The 13,159-nt window shown below is 42.1% G+C and overlaps 1 protein-coding gene across 1 annotated transcript; it reads left to right on the top strand.

Annotated features, from left to right (window-relative positions):
• Positions 1 to 10,529: 10,529 nt before the first annotated feature.
• Positions 10,530 to 12,512, top strand: LOC147885432 (glycerophosphodiester phosphodiesterase GDPD2-like). The gene is made up of 9 exons (XM_087397028.1): positions 10,530 to 10,584; positions 10,700 to 10,881; positions 10,965 to 11,024; positions 11,138 to 11,224; positions 11,298 to 11,498; positions 11,577 to 11,672; positions 11,760 to 11,847; positions 11,919 to 12,027; positions 12,329 to 12,512. The coding sequence occupies exons 1-9, from the start codon at positions 10,530 to 10,532 to the stop codon at positions 12,510 to 12,512; spliced, it is 1,062 nt and encodes a 353-aa protein (XP_087253154.1).
• Positions 12,513 to 13,159: the final 647 nt, after the last annotated feature.

Below are 13,159 nucleotides of genomic sequence, written 5' to 3'. Positions count from 1 at the left end.
ACCACCTGCAAAGGTGAACACATAACCAGAAGTGGATCTCCTACTATCCACATGCCTTGCATAGTCTGAATCTGTATACCCAAGTACACGCATGTCTCCTCTACCAAAGCAGATGCACATCTCCTTGGTACCCTTCATGTACCTCATGATGCACTTAACTACCTCCCAATGCCTCTTTCCTGGATTAGCCATATACCGGCTAACAACTCCCACTGCAAATGCAATGTCTGGTCTAGTAGATATCATAGCATACATAAGACTCCCAACTGCTGATGCATAAGGAACCTTGGCCATCATGGCCCTTTCCTCATCTGATTTGGGACTATCTATATGACTCAGTTTCACATATGGAGGCAATGGAGTACTCACTGCCTTCCCCCCCTCCATATTGAAATGCTACAATACTTTTGTAACATACTCTTTTTGTGAAAGCCAAAGGAGCTTCCTACTCCGATCACGCGTGATGCGCATACTAAGAATATGACCTGCAAGTCCCAAATCCTTCATATCAAAGGCCTCATGCAACTTGGCCTTTAGTGCATCTAGCTCATAAGTATTCTTGCTAGCCAATAGCATATCATCCACATATAGTGCCAAGATTATCAGGCTATTATCCTTCGCCCTTTTAGTGTAGAGGCAGTGATCAATTTCACTCCTAAAACCCTGGGACCGAATGAAAGCATCAAACTTCTGATACCATTCTCTAGGTGCTTGCTTAAGACCATAGAGACTCTTCTTCAGCTTGCAAACTAAATGCTCTTTGCCCTTTTCTTCAAAGCCTTTCGGCTGCACCATGTAAATTTCCTCATGCAAATCCCCATGCAAGAAAGCTGTCTTAACATCCATCTGCATAAGCTCCATATCCTCTAATGCCACTAGTCCAAGCATGCATCTAAGTGTGGTCATCTTCACAACCGGAGAGAATATCTCATTAAAGTCCACACCTTTCTCTTGCTTGAACCCTTTAGCGACCAAATGGGCCTTGTACCTAGGCATATCATCACCTGTGACCTTCATTTTGTAGACCCATTTACATGGCAATGCCTTCTTTCCATGTGGCAAAGAAACCGAGTCCCAAGTCTTATTCTTCATAAGTGAACTCATCTCTGATTGCATGGCATACTCCCACTTGCGTTGATCCTCGCACATCATAGCCTCTCTATAGCAAGAAGGCTCCCCGCAATCAGTAAGCATCACATAGTCTACCCCTGGAACAAACTTATCAGGTGGTCTAGACACTCTAGATGATCTTCTCAAGGGCATTTCAGCTTGCTGTCCCACCTACATATCAGCCACATTTGGCTCATCATTTCCACCAATAGATGATCCATCATCTACCCTTGATTGTATACCTGTGGGAGTACTTGTTGGTACCATTTCTTGCACATTTGGTGCATGGACAGCTTGCTGTCTATCAACATATGCAAGTGGATTCACATTCTGGAAAGTGATTCTCCTCATTTCCACATCCCTCATGGGTGCCTTATGCATCTTCTTCTCATTGAAGACTACATCATGGCTGCGTATGATCTTCTTTGCTTCTGGATCCCAGAGACGATAGCCCATCTTTCCACTTTCACCATAACCCAGAAAGATGCATTTCCTAGACTTAGGATCTAGCTTCTTTTGAAGCTCTTTTGGCACATGTGCATGTGCCTCACACCCAAATATACGCAAATGAGAGTAAGAGGGCTTCTTGCCACTCCATGCCTCTTCAAGAATACTGCCATCCAAACTCTTACTAGGTGATCTATTGACCACATGCACTGCAGTCAACCCAAAAACCACCAGAAAGACTTGCATTGGAAAGCATGCATTGCAACCTTTCTTGAATGGTACGGTTCATCTTTTTTGCAACTAGATTTTGCTCTGGAGTACGAGAGAATGTGAGCTCCCTCTTAATCCCACGTGTATCATAAAAATGCTGGAAGTCATGAGAGAGATACTCTCCACCATTGTCAGTCCGTAGGCATTTAAGCGTTCTACCTGACTGATTCTCAACCAAGGCCAGCCATTTCTAAAATACCTGGAACACATCACTCTTCCGAGCTATAGCATAAGCCCACACTTTCCTAGTTGCATCATCAATGAACGTCACATAGTATTCAGCCCCACCTAATGACCGTGTAGGCATGGGACCACATACGTCTGAATGCACCAAATCAAGCTTTTCAAACTCTTTCTTCCCCGTCTGCTTCCCATAGAGACAGTGCTCACAAAATTCAAAATCAGATAAACTCAAATGCGGTACATAACCCAAACGGCATAAGAGTTTCATTCCATTCTAGCTCATGTGCCCCAACCTGCAATGCCACAAAGAAGTGCTTGGCTACTCGGTTATTGCAACAACATGATCAAATACCCCTGATACATGTAAGGGATACAAAGTCCCACACTTGGCACCACTGGCCAAAAGCATAGAGCCCTTCTAAATTTTCCAACTCTGAAAGCCAAAAGTGGTGTGAAAACCAGCATCATCTAGCTGACCCACTGAAATAAGACTCTTGGTCAACTTAGGCACATGTCTCACATGTTTTAAAAATAAATGCAGACCCATTTGCAAAAGAAAACTTTATGTCACCTACTCCCACTATGTCATATGCATAGTCATTTCCAAGATGCACACAACCTGTCTTTCCACTGTCATAAGTGGAGAACCATTCCTTATGGGGAGTAACATGGAATGAAGCACTAGAATCCAAAATCCAATCCTGGGAATATGCATTATCTGAAGTGGTAAGCAACCCTGCAGATAAACTAGACATGAAGAGAACGTCATTGTCACTATCATGTGTGATTGCATTGATCTCCTCGATCTTCACTTTTCCTTTGTCCTCCCTTGGACTCTCTTCCTTTTGATTTGCACCCCAATTTGCATTCTTTTTCTTATCCTTTTGCTCTCTTTTCAGCTTGTAGCAATCCTTTTTCATATGGCCCTTCTTGCCACAGTGGTAATACTCAATGTTCCATGCCCTGGATTTGCGACGAGACTTTCCTCTTTCTTGGGACTTCCCCCTGAGAACTGTGATCTGCCCCTTTGCACATTTAAGGCTGCATCTTGCTTGTTACCATCCATAGACTTCCGTCTAATCTCCTCGGCCAACAAGCTACCCACAACATCATCAAATTTCAGTACTCCACCAGGTGCAGAGTTACTGATAGCTGTATGAAAGGTATCCCATGAGGATGGCAATGAACATAAGAGAAATATTGCCTTAGTCTCCGCATCAAAATTCATCTTCTGAGCCTAAAGCTGGCTGAAAATAATATTGAATTCATTCAAGTGAGAAGCAATGGAGACCCCTTCCTTCATCTGCAGCTCAAACAACCTCTTCATGAGCTAAACTTTATTAGAGGCAGTTTCCTTCTCATAAGTGGCACACAGTTTCTTCCACAAATCTTCCGTAGTCTGCTCATTTACTACTGTGAAATAAACTGACTCTGCAAGATGAAGTCTAATAGTAGATTTTGCTAATGCATCCAACTCATTCCAATCATCCTCAGACATATTTGCAGGCTTAGCTTCAATCCCTGCCAAGGGTTTAATCTGCTTCTTTTGAATAAGCACATCCCTTATTTGTTCTTTCCACAAAGAAAAGTTTGTCCCATCAAACTTTTTAATGCTGAAAATCTCCTTTTCAGACATGGAAGAGGATGCCATGATGCAAATAAAGCAAAATCCCAAATGCTAGTGCCTATAAGAGAGAATCACACCAAATACCAGGTGCACCCAAATGTGTATGCCACAATAGACTGAAATATCATCAAAACTCAAAGCTCAAAGCATCAAAAGATGTAGCTAACTCATGTGCATGTACTATGCATCCATATGAGCAAATCTGGCCCAAAAGAAAATGCCAACTGCAATGGCAATCCAAAATGCCAATAAGTGTTAAATGACTCAAGCATAAACACCGTCCACTGGCATATGCATCAATAATATCTCATCCAAGAGAGCATAGCACTATCAGTGCATTACTTGCTATGTGTCAAAGCTGTCCCTCAGCATAAAATAGCATCCATGTGCAAAGCGTCCATTAAAAATAGCATCCCACAAGGCAATTTGGGCCTAGCAGTGCATCCAATAAGGACCGCAATGCATCCAAATGGCCTATAAATCATCCATTGCAACCCGATGCACACCACGAATGAGCACACATTGCACAAACTGCAACCAGAGTGATCTCCATAAGGTATGCTCAAGAAATCATAGTCCCACGATAATGACCGCTACTTAAAATAAAACCTGAGATGCCTCAAAACATGGGCACCATTGCATAATCGGACTCAGCAACAAAATCTGCAAATATCTCTCCTCTGCCAGAACTCCAAAATCCCAACCGATGAGTGAGAAATGGGAGTCAACACTTATCCACTGCCATGTGGCATAAATCTAAGGTTTCAAAACCTTAGAATGAAAAATGCATAACAGAGAGACGAAATCGAATACACAGAGATCTATAACTCTGAAAATCCTCCACCGAATCACGTAAGAACTGATAGGTAGGGGTTTTTGGGCATCCAAAATGCAATGGGACAGACGGTTTTAGAAACCGTGGTCTCAATCACTGGGTCCAACACACGGACTAAAAAACGTTTTTGGAAACAGAGCTATTTGTAAACTCCACCGGAGTGCGAATGATGAGCAACATAGAAGTTTTAGGACCTCCTAAGTCCACCGGAACTGACAGATCTGCAAATGGTTGCTCCAAACTTGAGTTCCAACACCCGGGCAGAAAAACGCAGAAACAGACACAATGAGTCAGAAATCCAATGAAATGATCCGAGATTCAAGAATGAAGGTATTTCCAAGCTCTTAAAGTGAAGTGGACACCAAAAGCAAGCAATAGTTGCCTCTACAAGTCAATGTGGAGTCTCTATCATTGAACGGAACAGGAAAAAGCTCAAAAAACTTTGGTTCCATGAAACTACCTTCGACCACCCACAGATTCTTCAAGCCTGTAGTATCAATGCACAAGCCTCAATTTTCTCTAATTTGGCAATGTATGGAGGCTTTCTAGGATCTTGGGTGCCACACATTAGCACACAATCTCCAACTGCATAAGCAAAGCAATCTATGCAATGTCATGCTTCATTCCAATCAAGCCTATGCTTATGTACAATTGATGGATGAAAATGGAACCAGCCAAACTTCATATAATGATATTCCGAGTGTTGACACAATTGAGGTTCAAGAAAAAATTTCTCTCTCCAATTCCCTCTTTTCTCTGATAGAGTTGGAGAATTACTCTCCAATTTTGGCTCAAGTTTGCAAATTGTAATCAGCGATTTCGGTCCATCCAACTCAGAGAAGTGCATTCTTGCAGGTTCCAACGAGCCATCATTTGCAGTCCGTGTACTAGAGAGGTGGTCAGATGGGGCTCCAATCATTGCCTACAGGTGTAGAGTCTCTGTATAGAGTCTTTGGATTACGTCGTCTCGGTGAAATGGATTTGCCAGTCAGAAATATGCAGTTGATCTTCAACAAGGGCCAGTATAGTCTTAGGCTTTAAGGAGAATTTTGCTCTTTTTGGGTTCATTCGTGTCTTGACAAAGAAGTCTCCACTAATTCAGATTTGGATTCAGCGAATGAGTCGAATACAACTTTTGAAAGAGAAGACAAGTGGCTCACCACTGATAGAATTGAAACCATCATCTAAAAGCAATACATTTCCACATCGAGTAGTTTGCTTTGCCGGGCAAATACCATCACATAATGCTTTTTGGTTCTCAAGCGGGATCAGCAAAAATTTTCATGCTTTTTGGGAGTTTCAATGATGGCAGCCTATGTAGAATTGACCAAGCCTTTACCGTTTTGCAAGGTGCATATGAGATTTGTTCACATCTCCACCGCATAGAAAATAATCTAATTGCGTGTGATAGTAGTGATGGCCACGGTTCAGAGCCAACGACATAGAAGAAGCCTTGGGCAGAAGCCTTGGGCAAGCTTCCGTGACCGATACCTCTGTTGAGGCATAGCTATAGAACTCTGTAAGATGTTGATAGGGTATGCTCAAGGACTGATTGAGTTTTATATTTCAAAAAGGAACAGGATTGCCTTGTCCTATATCATGCCAAGGCTTGTTGGTGACGTATTGCTCATTTTCCACACGTTTTCCATTGTTATAGGATGAAACCAGTTTGGGAACTTTGTCCATTTGTGAATCACAAGATTATGTGGAAGTAGAGTTCAAGCCTGTTATTCAATGAGGTGGTTGCTCTAACATTGGTCGTAGAGTTACTATGGAAGACGAACATGTTCGCATTGATGATCTGGCTGAGCACTTAGGAGTAGGTTGCTTCGATGGAGCCCCTAGATCCTTTTATGGAGTATGTGTACAAACTCAAATAAAGGTATATGCTTTATAATGTTAAAGAGTTTCACGTCAATTGGATTAATTCATGTCATATGATATTCTCTACCTAATCCCTAGAGCCTAGCCACATGCAAGAAAATTTGAGGGCTGATCAAGTAACAAAGGTTTGGTAGTGTGAACTTGAACTAGCTCTTCAGTGCTACCTGCCATTCTAGCCAAGAATAGAGAACTCCAAACAGATGCTCCATCCTTTCCAAAGGACCTCCTTCCTTATTTGAAGGATGCATTTAAGGCTTGGAGCAAGCTGAAACTGTCTTCAGCAACCACCAGTCGTTCTTCTCCTTTCTTGCAACCACCTTTCCCTAGCCATTCCTCTCTTTGTAGCATGTGGCAATAGTGGAGCTGCTGTTAGATAGAGGAACAAAAATTTGACCTGCTGGACCTCTATGGCCTCACTCTTAGGAGTGCTTCATTGTATAAAAGTTGTGAAGATTTATTGAATTCTATATTTTTTCACCTTTCATTCAAGTTTGGTTTTTGCTCATCCAGGTCTTTGATGGACGTAATGGCAAGGATGCTGCCCAATTTGTGAAAAAAAATCTTTTACAATTCATTGTACATGATGTGCCTTTTCCCACTAAACTAGAGGAGGCAGTGCGACATGGATTCTTGCAAATAGATATGGCTTTCTCTGAAGCATGTTCCACTTATGATATCTCTCATGGCACAACAGTTATCACAATTTTCATCATTGGAAGGTTGGTAGCATCTGAAAGTGTTTTTGTATTCTTGGATGATGTTGAAATCCTCTTTTGCATGGGTGGTGGTTGCACATGATATGGGTTGTTTTGGGTCTTTTTGTTCCTTTGTATTAGGACCCTTTTGTCTAATATAAGTCAAATGTTTTTTTCATTTAGGAATGTCCTTGTTAGCACTAGCTAACAACCACCTTTACTTGTCATGAATACCATTTGAGGGCACGTTGGTTCATGAAGAAGGAGATTTGTTGCAGTAATGTCAAAGCCCTTGTCAAGCTTGTGTGGAGCAAATAGATGGTGATCGGCCGGGATATACAAGGTTGTCCATGGCCTAGATTTCACGTCGAAGGAGTCGGTGATCAAAAAAGAGTTTTGAAGGCTGGAAAGGTGCATTACCACAAACTGATAAGTGCAAAGAATTCCACAACTTCGCTTGCATCATCGAGTGTTAGTTGCCACCTATTCACATCTATGATGCATATCTATTAATTAATTCATTGCAGATTCCCCCTTGCTATGATATTAGGCCAGATATGGAGTATCGAGGGTTCATTTAAAAGGAGCTGCTTGTGGGAATCTCTCAGTGAGAGGTGACTAGATTTTATCTTGCATTGGTAGAGACCGAAGAGTCATTGGAAGAGACCATCTTCAGATTTTTCACAGAGAATCAATGCAAATGTTCCGAGGATTACACCTTTGATTGCTATGTAACTCGAAATGGGTGAGTCAAACTGGTAGACTTTCATCCTTGGGGAGCATTCACCCTCCCTCTTCTTTTTTCTTGGGAAGAGAGCTGGAGGATATATATTTACAATTAGCATTGGCAGTAGCTGAGATAGAAGACAATACAAGGAAAAATTGAGGTAGAAGACCCATATAGAGGGATTCTTCATGAGGAGTCATGGAACGCTGAGCGAGAGAGCCGGATCGTAGTTCAAACTATAAGCCTTTTGATTTTCCACCGGGAATTGTAGAACATGTGAACGATGAAATACAAAAGGGAACCTAATTTCATACAAGTGGCAAAACATTATCGAATGTTAGGCTAAGGGAACGAGGTTACAATGCTGAGCTCTAGTTGTGAAGAGTGACTATCACGTGCAACCAAATCTAAGGGTGGGTGGGTGATTACGTGGAGATGGGACCTAGTAGCACTTGGGATTAGTTTTTTAGGAGAGCAGGTGAAGAGCTACAATAGCAGGGACACTACTGCTGGAGGTTGGAGTTGAGTAGACGAGGGACACTGCTACTGCTGGAGATTAGAGTTTAGTAGATGTACACTACTGCTAAATCTACATGTCAAGGAAAACTTCTCTCCTCTCTCGAAAATTCGATGCCAAGTCTTGCATAGATCCTTGGGTAAAGCAAAAGCTATGGCAGACAGAGTTACTGAAGCTGTTGCCTGGGAAAAAATTGCAATCCAAAAAGCTGTTTGCCAAAAAAGCCAGTTCGCTTGAAAAAAATATCGTTTACCAGAAAAGCCGGTTCATCTGAAAACTAATGTTTACGTATTGAAAGGGCTTTGTGCCAACCAAATAGCTTTTATGCTTGCCAAACGGGCTTTATGCCTACCGATGAAAAGATTGTTGTTTACTAAGATTGTAAAAGAAAAAAAAAACTCAAATAAAGCAGCTCAAAGTGGTAAGGGTGTATAGAACTATCATCATACAAGATCCGTAATGAGGTTGATACGAATTCATTCCCACACAGCACACATATATTTCCGATTGCAGATGACCACACTTAAAATTGGTCTCTGAAGGAACTTTGAAAGCCGTGCAATGGCAAATCTATCTCCTCGAAGACCACCACATGATATCGGAACACTCATTCATGTAAGATATTTGTCGTGTGTTTTAACTCCTTGTTGTTGAAGCTCAAATTCAAAAATATGTTGAAACAATTTATTGCGTGCTGGTCATTATTGTGGAAGTTCAAAATGACATTTTGGAGTGTTATAGTCCATAGTTGTTCAGAGGTCATCCCGTTTTCCAATAGGTACATGACTGCATCAAATAAACAATCGCTTGGTGTGTAACTTTAATGCATGACATGGATTGAGTTATGTTTGTGCAAGATGTTATCCATTGATTTGTTGGGTCCATTGTTGTTGTATTGAATGCCAGGCTCGCCTTTTTTTTTCTTAAAAGAGAAAAAATCTATCAACAGGGCTACCATTACAGTTTTAAATGAATCACTTTGACATCCTTCTAGAAGACATGCATAGCTTAGTAAAGATAATAGAAAATAACTCAATTTGATGATGAAGTTGTAATTCTTGCAGCAACTAGAGACCCAGATCTCGCACCTAGTGTTGAAAACCAGCACTCGATTGATGTTGTCCTGGGTTATCAACATAGCCCGAGTGATTGTTTATTCAATACAATAAAGTACTTAGTCGATACTATTAGACTCTAATATTATTGATGTTGCTTCAGCCTAACATTTCTCTCTTTTGATGCATGTTCTCGATGCAAAGTAAGATTCAAAATCAGCAATACAGATGCCACGTGCGATGCAAGTTCGAGATATCTTGGATGCCAGGTTGATATTGACATTACAGTAGAGTAGTAGATCGCTCGGTCCTTGAGAGTGTTCAGGGATGACATTTCATATGGTTCTAGTCCATGACATAACATTATTTAGGTTGCAACCAAGGATGAGTTATGAGCTCTTGTGAGTGTAATCTTATTCATTTATTGATTGGGCTTCAATTCCCAAAAGGCGCAAATCTTTGCACATCATCAGGCAATAATATAACACGACCCCTGACATTTGCAGGGAGGACCGGGTCTTGATGGACCTTATGTCATGTCTCATTTTATATTTTTTTTGCTTTTTTTAATCTTTATGATATTTTCACAATCCAAGTTCCAGTTTAAGATTGTAGTTATGTGCTCCATGACAAAAAAAGGAACTTTGAAATATAGAGAGCTATCACTGACAATAGGGAGGTCTCTCAAGGTTAAGCAGAGGCTATCCCAAGGTTAAGTAGAGGGCTATCCCCTTTGAAGTAACCTTGCATTTTTTCATGTAAAAATTATCCTTAAATTTCTTTTTGACTTGCTTTTGTGCATACATGCACTCTTAAAACAAATGAAGCCTATATGCACTGTTGTTTTATAAATGTCTCATATATATGCTTAATTTTTTTAGCGTCTCTATCATGCGATCTGTATGCTATCATATCCGTCACACCATTGTTTTTTTGAAATCTCCCAATCGCAATCTGTCGGATCCAACTCTCGAGTTCTCTCGACTTTCATTCCCAAATGCATGTTTGACAAGTGCCGTTGCCTGATCGCGTTTCGGCTTCCTGTCGTCGATCCCTCTTCGTGCGAAACAATGAGAGGTTCCCTGCACAATTCCTCTCTTCCGGTCCTCCAATGCAAAGTTTTTCAGGTCGAGGTACGCAGATTTTCACGAGTTGTTCTTTCCGAGTGAATATTCGGAGATGTTCCCCTTGGAATCCCTTTATTCGGGCCCTTCTATGCAGAGCTTTTGGGAAGGTAAGCAGTTTTTAGGAGTTCTGTGATTTCTGGAGTTCTGTGAGCAGAAATCAGAAGGAATAGTTGGTAGTCGCAAAGCATATTTTACAGATATCATCTTTTTGGCCTGCTGCAGGAGCCCGAAAAAGCGAGGTCGAAGCTACATTAACTATCATTGGACACAGGGGTTGCGGCAAGAACAAATTGGTAGCCCCTGGAATGATTGCCGACCCCAGACCTTCTATTATGGAGAACACGATCGTTTCTTTCGATCTGGCTGCCAGAAGAGGCGCAGATTTTGTGGAATTCGACGTACAGGTCTGTCGATCCGTCCAAACGATTTGGGATTTTCTGAACGTGAAACGCTCTATGCATGGGTCCAACACATTTTCGTTCGGCAGGTGACCAAAGATGGGCACCCGGTAATCTTCCACGACGATTGCATGTTTGTGGAAGATAAGGTATAATTTTTTCTTGAGCCATTTCGTTGTTGCCCAAGATGTTCGTGAATCGGTCTGCTTGGAACATCATTTTCTGATTCTGCGGTGAGGAAATGATCTGGGAGGGAGACTAGGAAGCAGGCAGATTGCAGCAAAAACGAATAGCCGAACTGACTGTGCGGGAGTTCCTTGGAATCGGATATCAAAAGGAAGATCTGAAGGTATTTAAAGGTAGAAAGAGCTGCTTGTTTAACATATCCGTTTTATTTTTAATCTCTCGCGTTGATAGTGTAGGCAGATAAGGTTCTGCACCGCAAAACCGTGGACGGGGCTCTGGCTGTTTGGACAGTTTCGGTTGAGGACTCCTTGTGCACGCTCCAGGATGCTTTCGAACAAGTTTCTCCCACTGTCGGATTCAACATTGAGCTCAAGTTCGATGATTGTAATCTAGTTTCAGATTCCGAGCTGAGGCGGTGCATCGGAGCTACTTTGAAAGTAAGTGGCATATGCAGCGCTCATAAGGCGCTCTTAGAAAGATGTTGCGGAATCGTTGATATGTGTCGACGAACACAGGTTGTCAAGGAGCGTGCCTTGGGGCGGAAGCTCTTCTTTTCTAGCTTTCATCCTGATGCTGTGCACATTCTGAGACAAGATCAATCCTTGTACCCGGTGAGCTGCTTGAAATCTCCGATTCGAGAGTTGTTTGGTTGCTTCCTGGTTCGCGTACTGAGGAAAATCTGCGTGCTACTGCATCAGGTTTTGTTCTTGACGGACGGCGGATCGGATTTATACCCTGATCCTCGAAGAAATTCATTGAGTGCAGCGATTGAAGTCTGTAGGACAGGTTTGTCGCTCGTCCTAAGCAGGCGGCTGGTTGGTTCCAATGGCGCACTAACAATCCAACTAAAATTTCAGGGGGATTGCAAGGCATCGTGACCGAAGTAAAAGCCATTCTTGAGCATCCAGAAGTTGTGCGCGAGGTGAAGGATGCGGGGCTGTCGTTGCTCACATACGGCGAATTGAAGTGAGAAATTCTCCTCCTCACAATGATTGAGATATAATCTCCGATACAATGTGTGTTCGAACGTTGTCGATAGTGATATATTGAGAATCAAAATTGTGTGTGTGAAAGATCCGTTGCTGATGGATTGTTGCGTCATCGTGGCTGTTCGTGGAGAACGAATTGAAAGGGACGGTTATGTTTGATTTGTGGAACCGTTTCGATGGCGTCAATATCTCTCGATTCTTGTACAGAAAAAGCCACTTTCTCATTGACTTATTAACGTGCTGAGAAAACGTGACTTGATTTACATGTGGCATCACAGCAATATGCAAGAGACGTTGCACCACCTCCAGGAGCTCGGCATGGACGGAATGATCGTTGATCATGTGCCGGAAATGGTCACCGAGTCACGAAAGGGAAAGGCTACCACAACCACTCAGATCTGCCTTGACAAGTCTAAGGGACGCACCAGGGGAGATCCTCCCTTGATTGAAAGGGCCGTCTAACAAGGAGTATGGAATGGGAAGTGCCATGAGGAAACAAGGAGGCTCTAAGACTCAAAGGTCGAGAGACTCAAGGAAGGAGCCATGTGAGCCTACTAAGGTTTGAATCGATCTTCAAAAGCAACCTCACAACTATGTAAACAAAATGGGGATTCTTACTTATGGGACCACGAGCGCCTCACATTGGCCAACCCATCCCCTTGAAAGTGCAACCCTTTCAACCTGAACCAGTGCCTTTCACCCCCTGATTTGCACCTCTGGGGTATCATGGCCCAAATCACCTCTGGGGTATCATGGCCGCATTCCTTCAATCCGATTTCCATTGTGATTAACCTAATTAACCTCTTGCACGTTTTACCTTTTACTCCCATAAGCTAATCACATAACCCTCCCCGTTAACCCAAATAACCAATCCTCAAAATATGCAACTTGATTGGCATATTCTTGCATTCATGTATGGCATCTCCTTTTAAGCACTTCAAGTCAATAAAAAATATATTGAAGGTACATTAATAAAATCTTACATGAGAGTTTGCTATTGCTTCCATGTTGTGGAAAGAAATGTTATGGTCTTTGAAGGAGCTTTCAAGGTCCTTGCACACTTTCATGGATTAGTGTACGTGTACTTCGTCTCTTTTTAATCAATTCAA

This window comes from Dipteris shenzhenensis, chromosome 25 (assembly GCF_047967505.1).
Source record: "Dipteris shenzhenensis isolate YYH24624 ecotype China chromosome 25, Dip_SZ_1.0, whole genome shotgun sequence".
Taxonomy (NCBI): Eukaryota; Viridiplantae; Streptophyta; class Polypodiopsida; order Gleicheniales; family Dipteridaceae; genus Dipteris; species Dipteris shenzhenensis.
The sequence above is the reverse complement of the archived record's forward strand: the minus strand, read 5'-3'. Positions and strand labels throughout refer to the sequence as shown.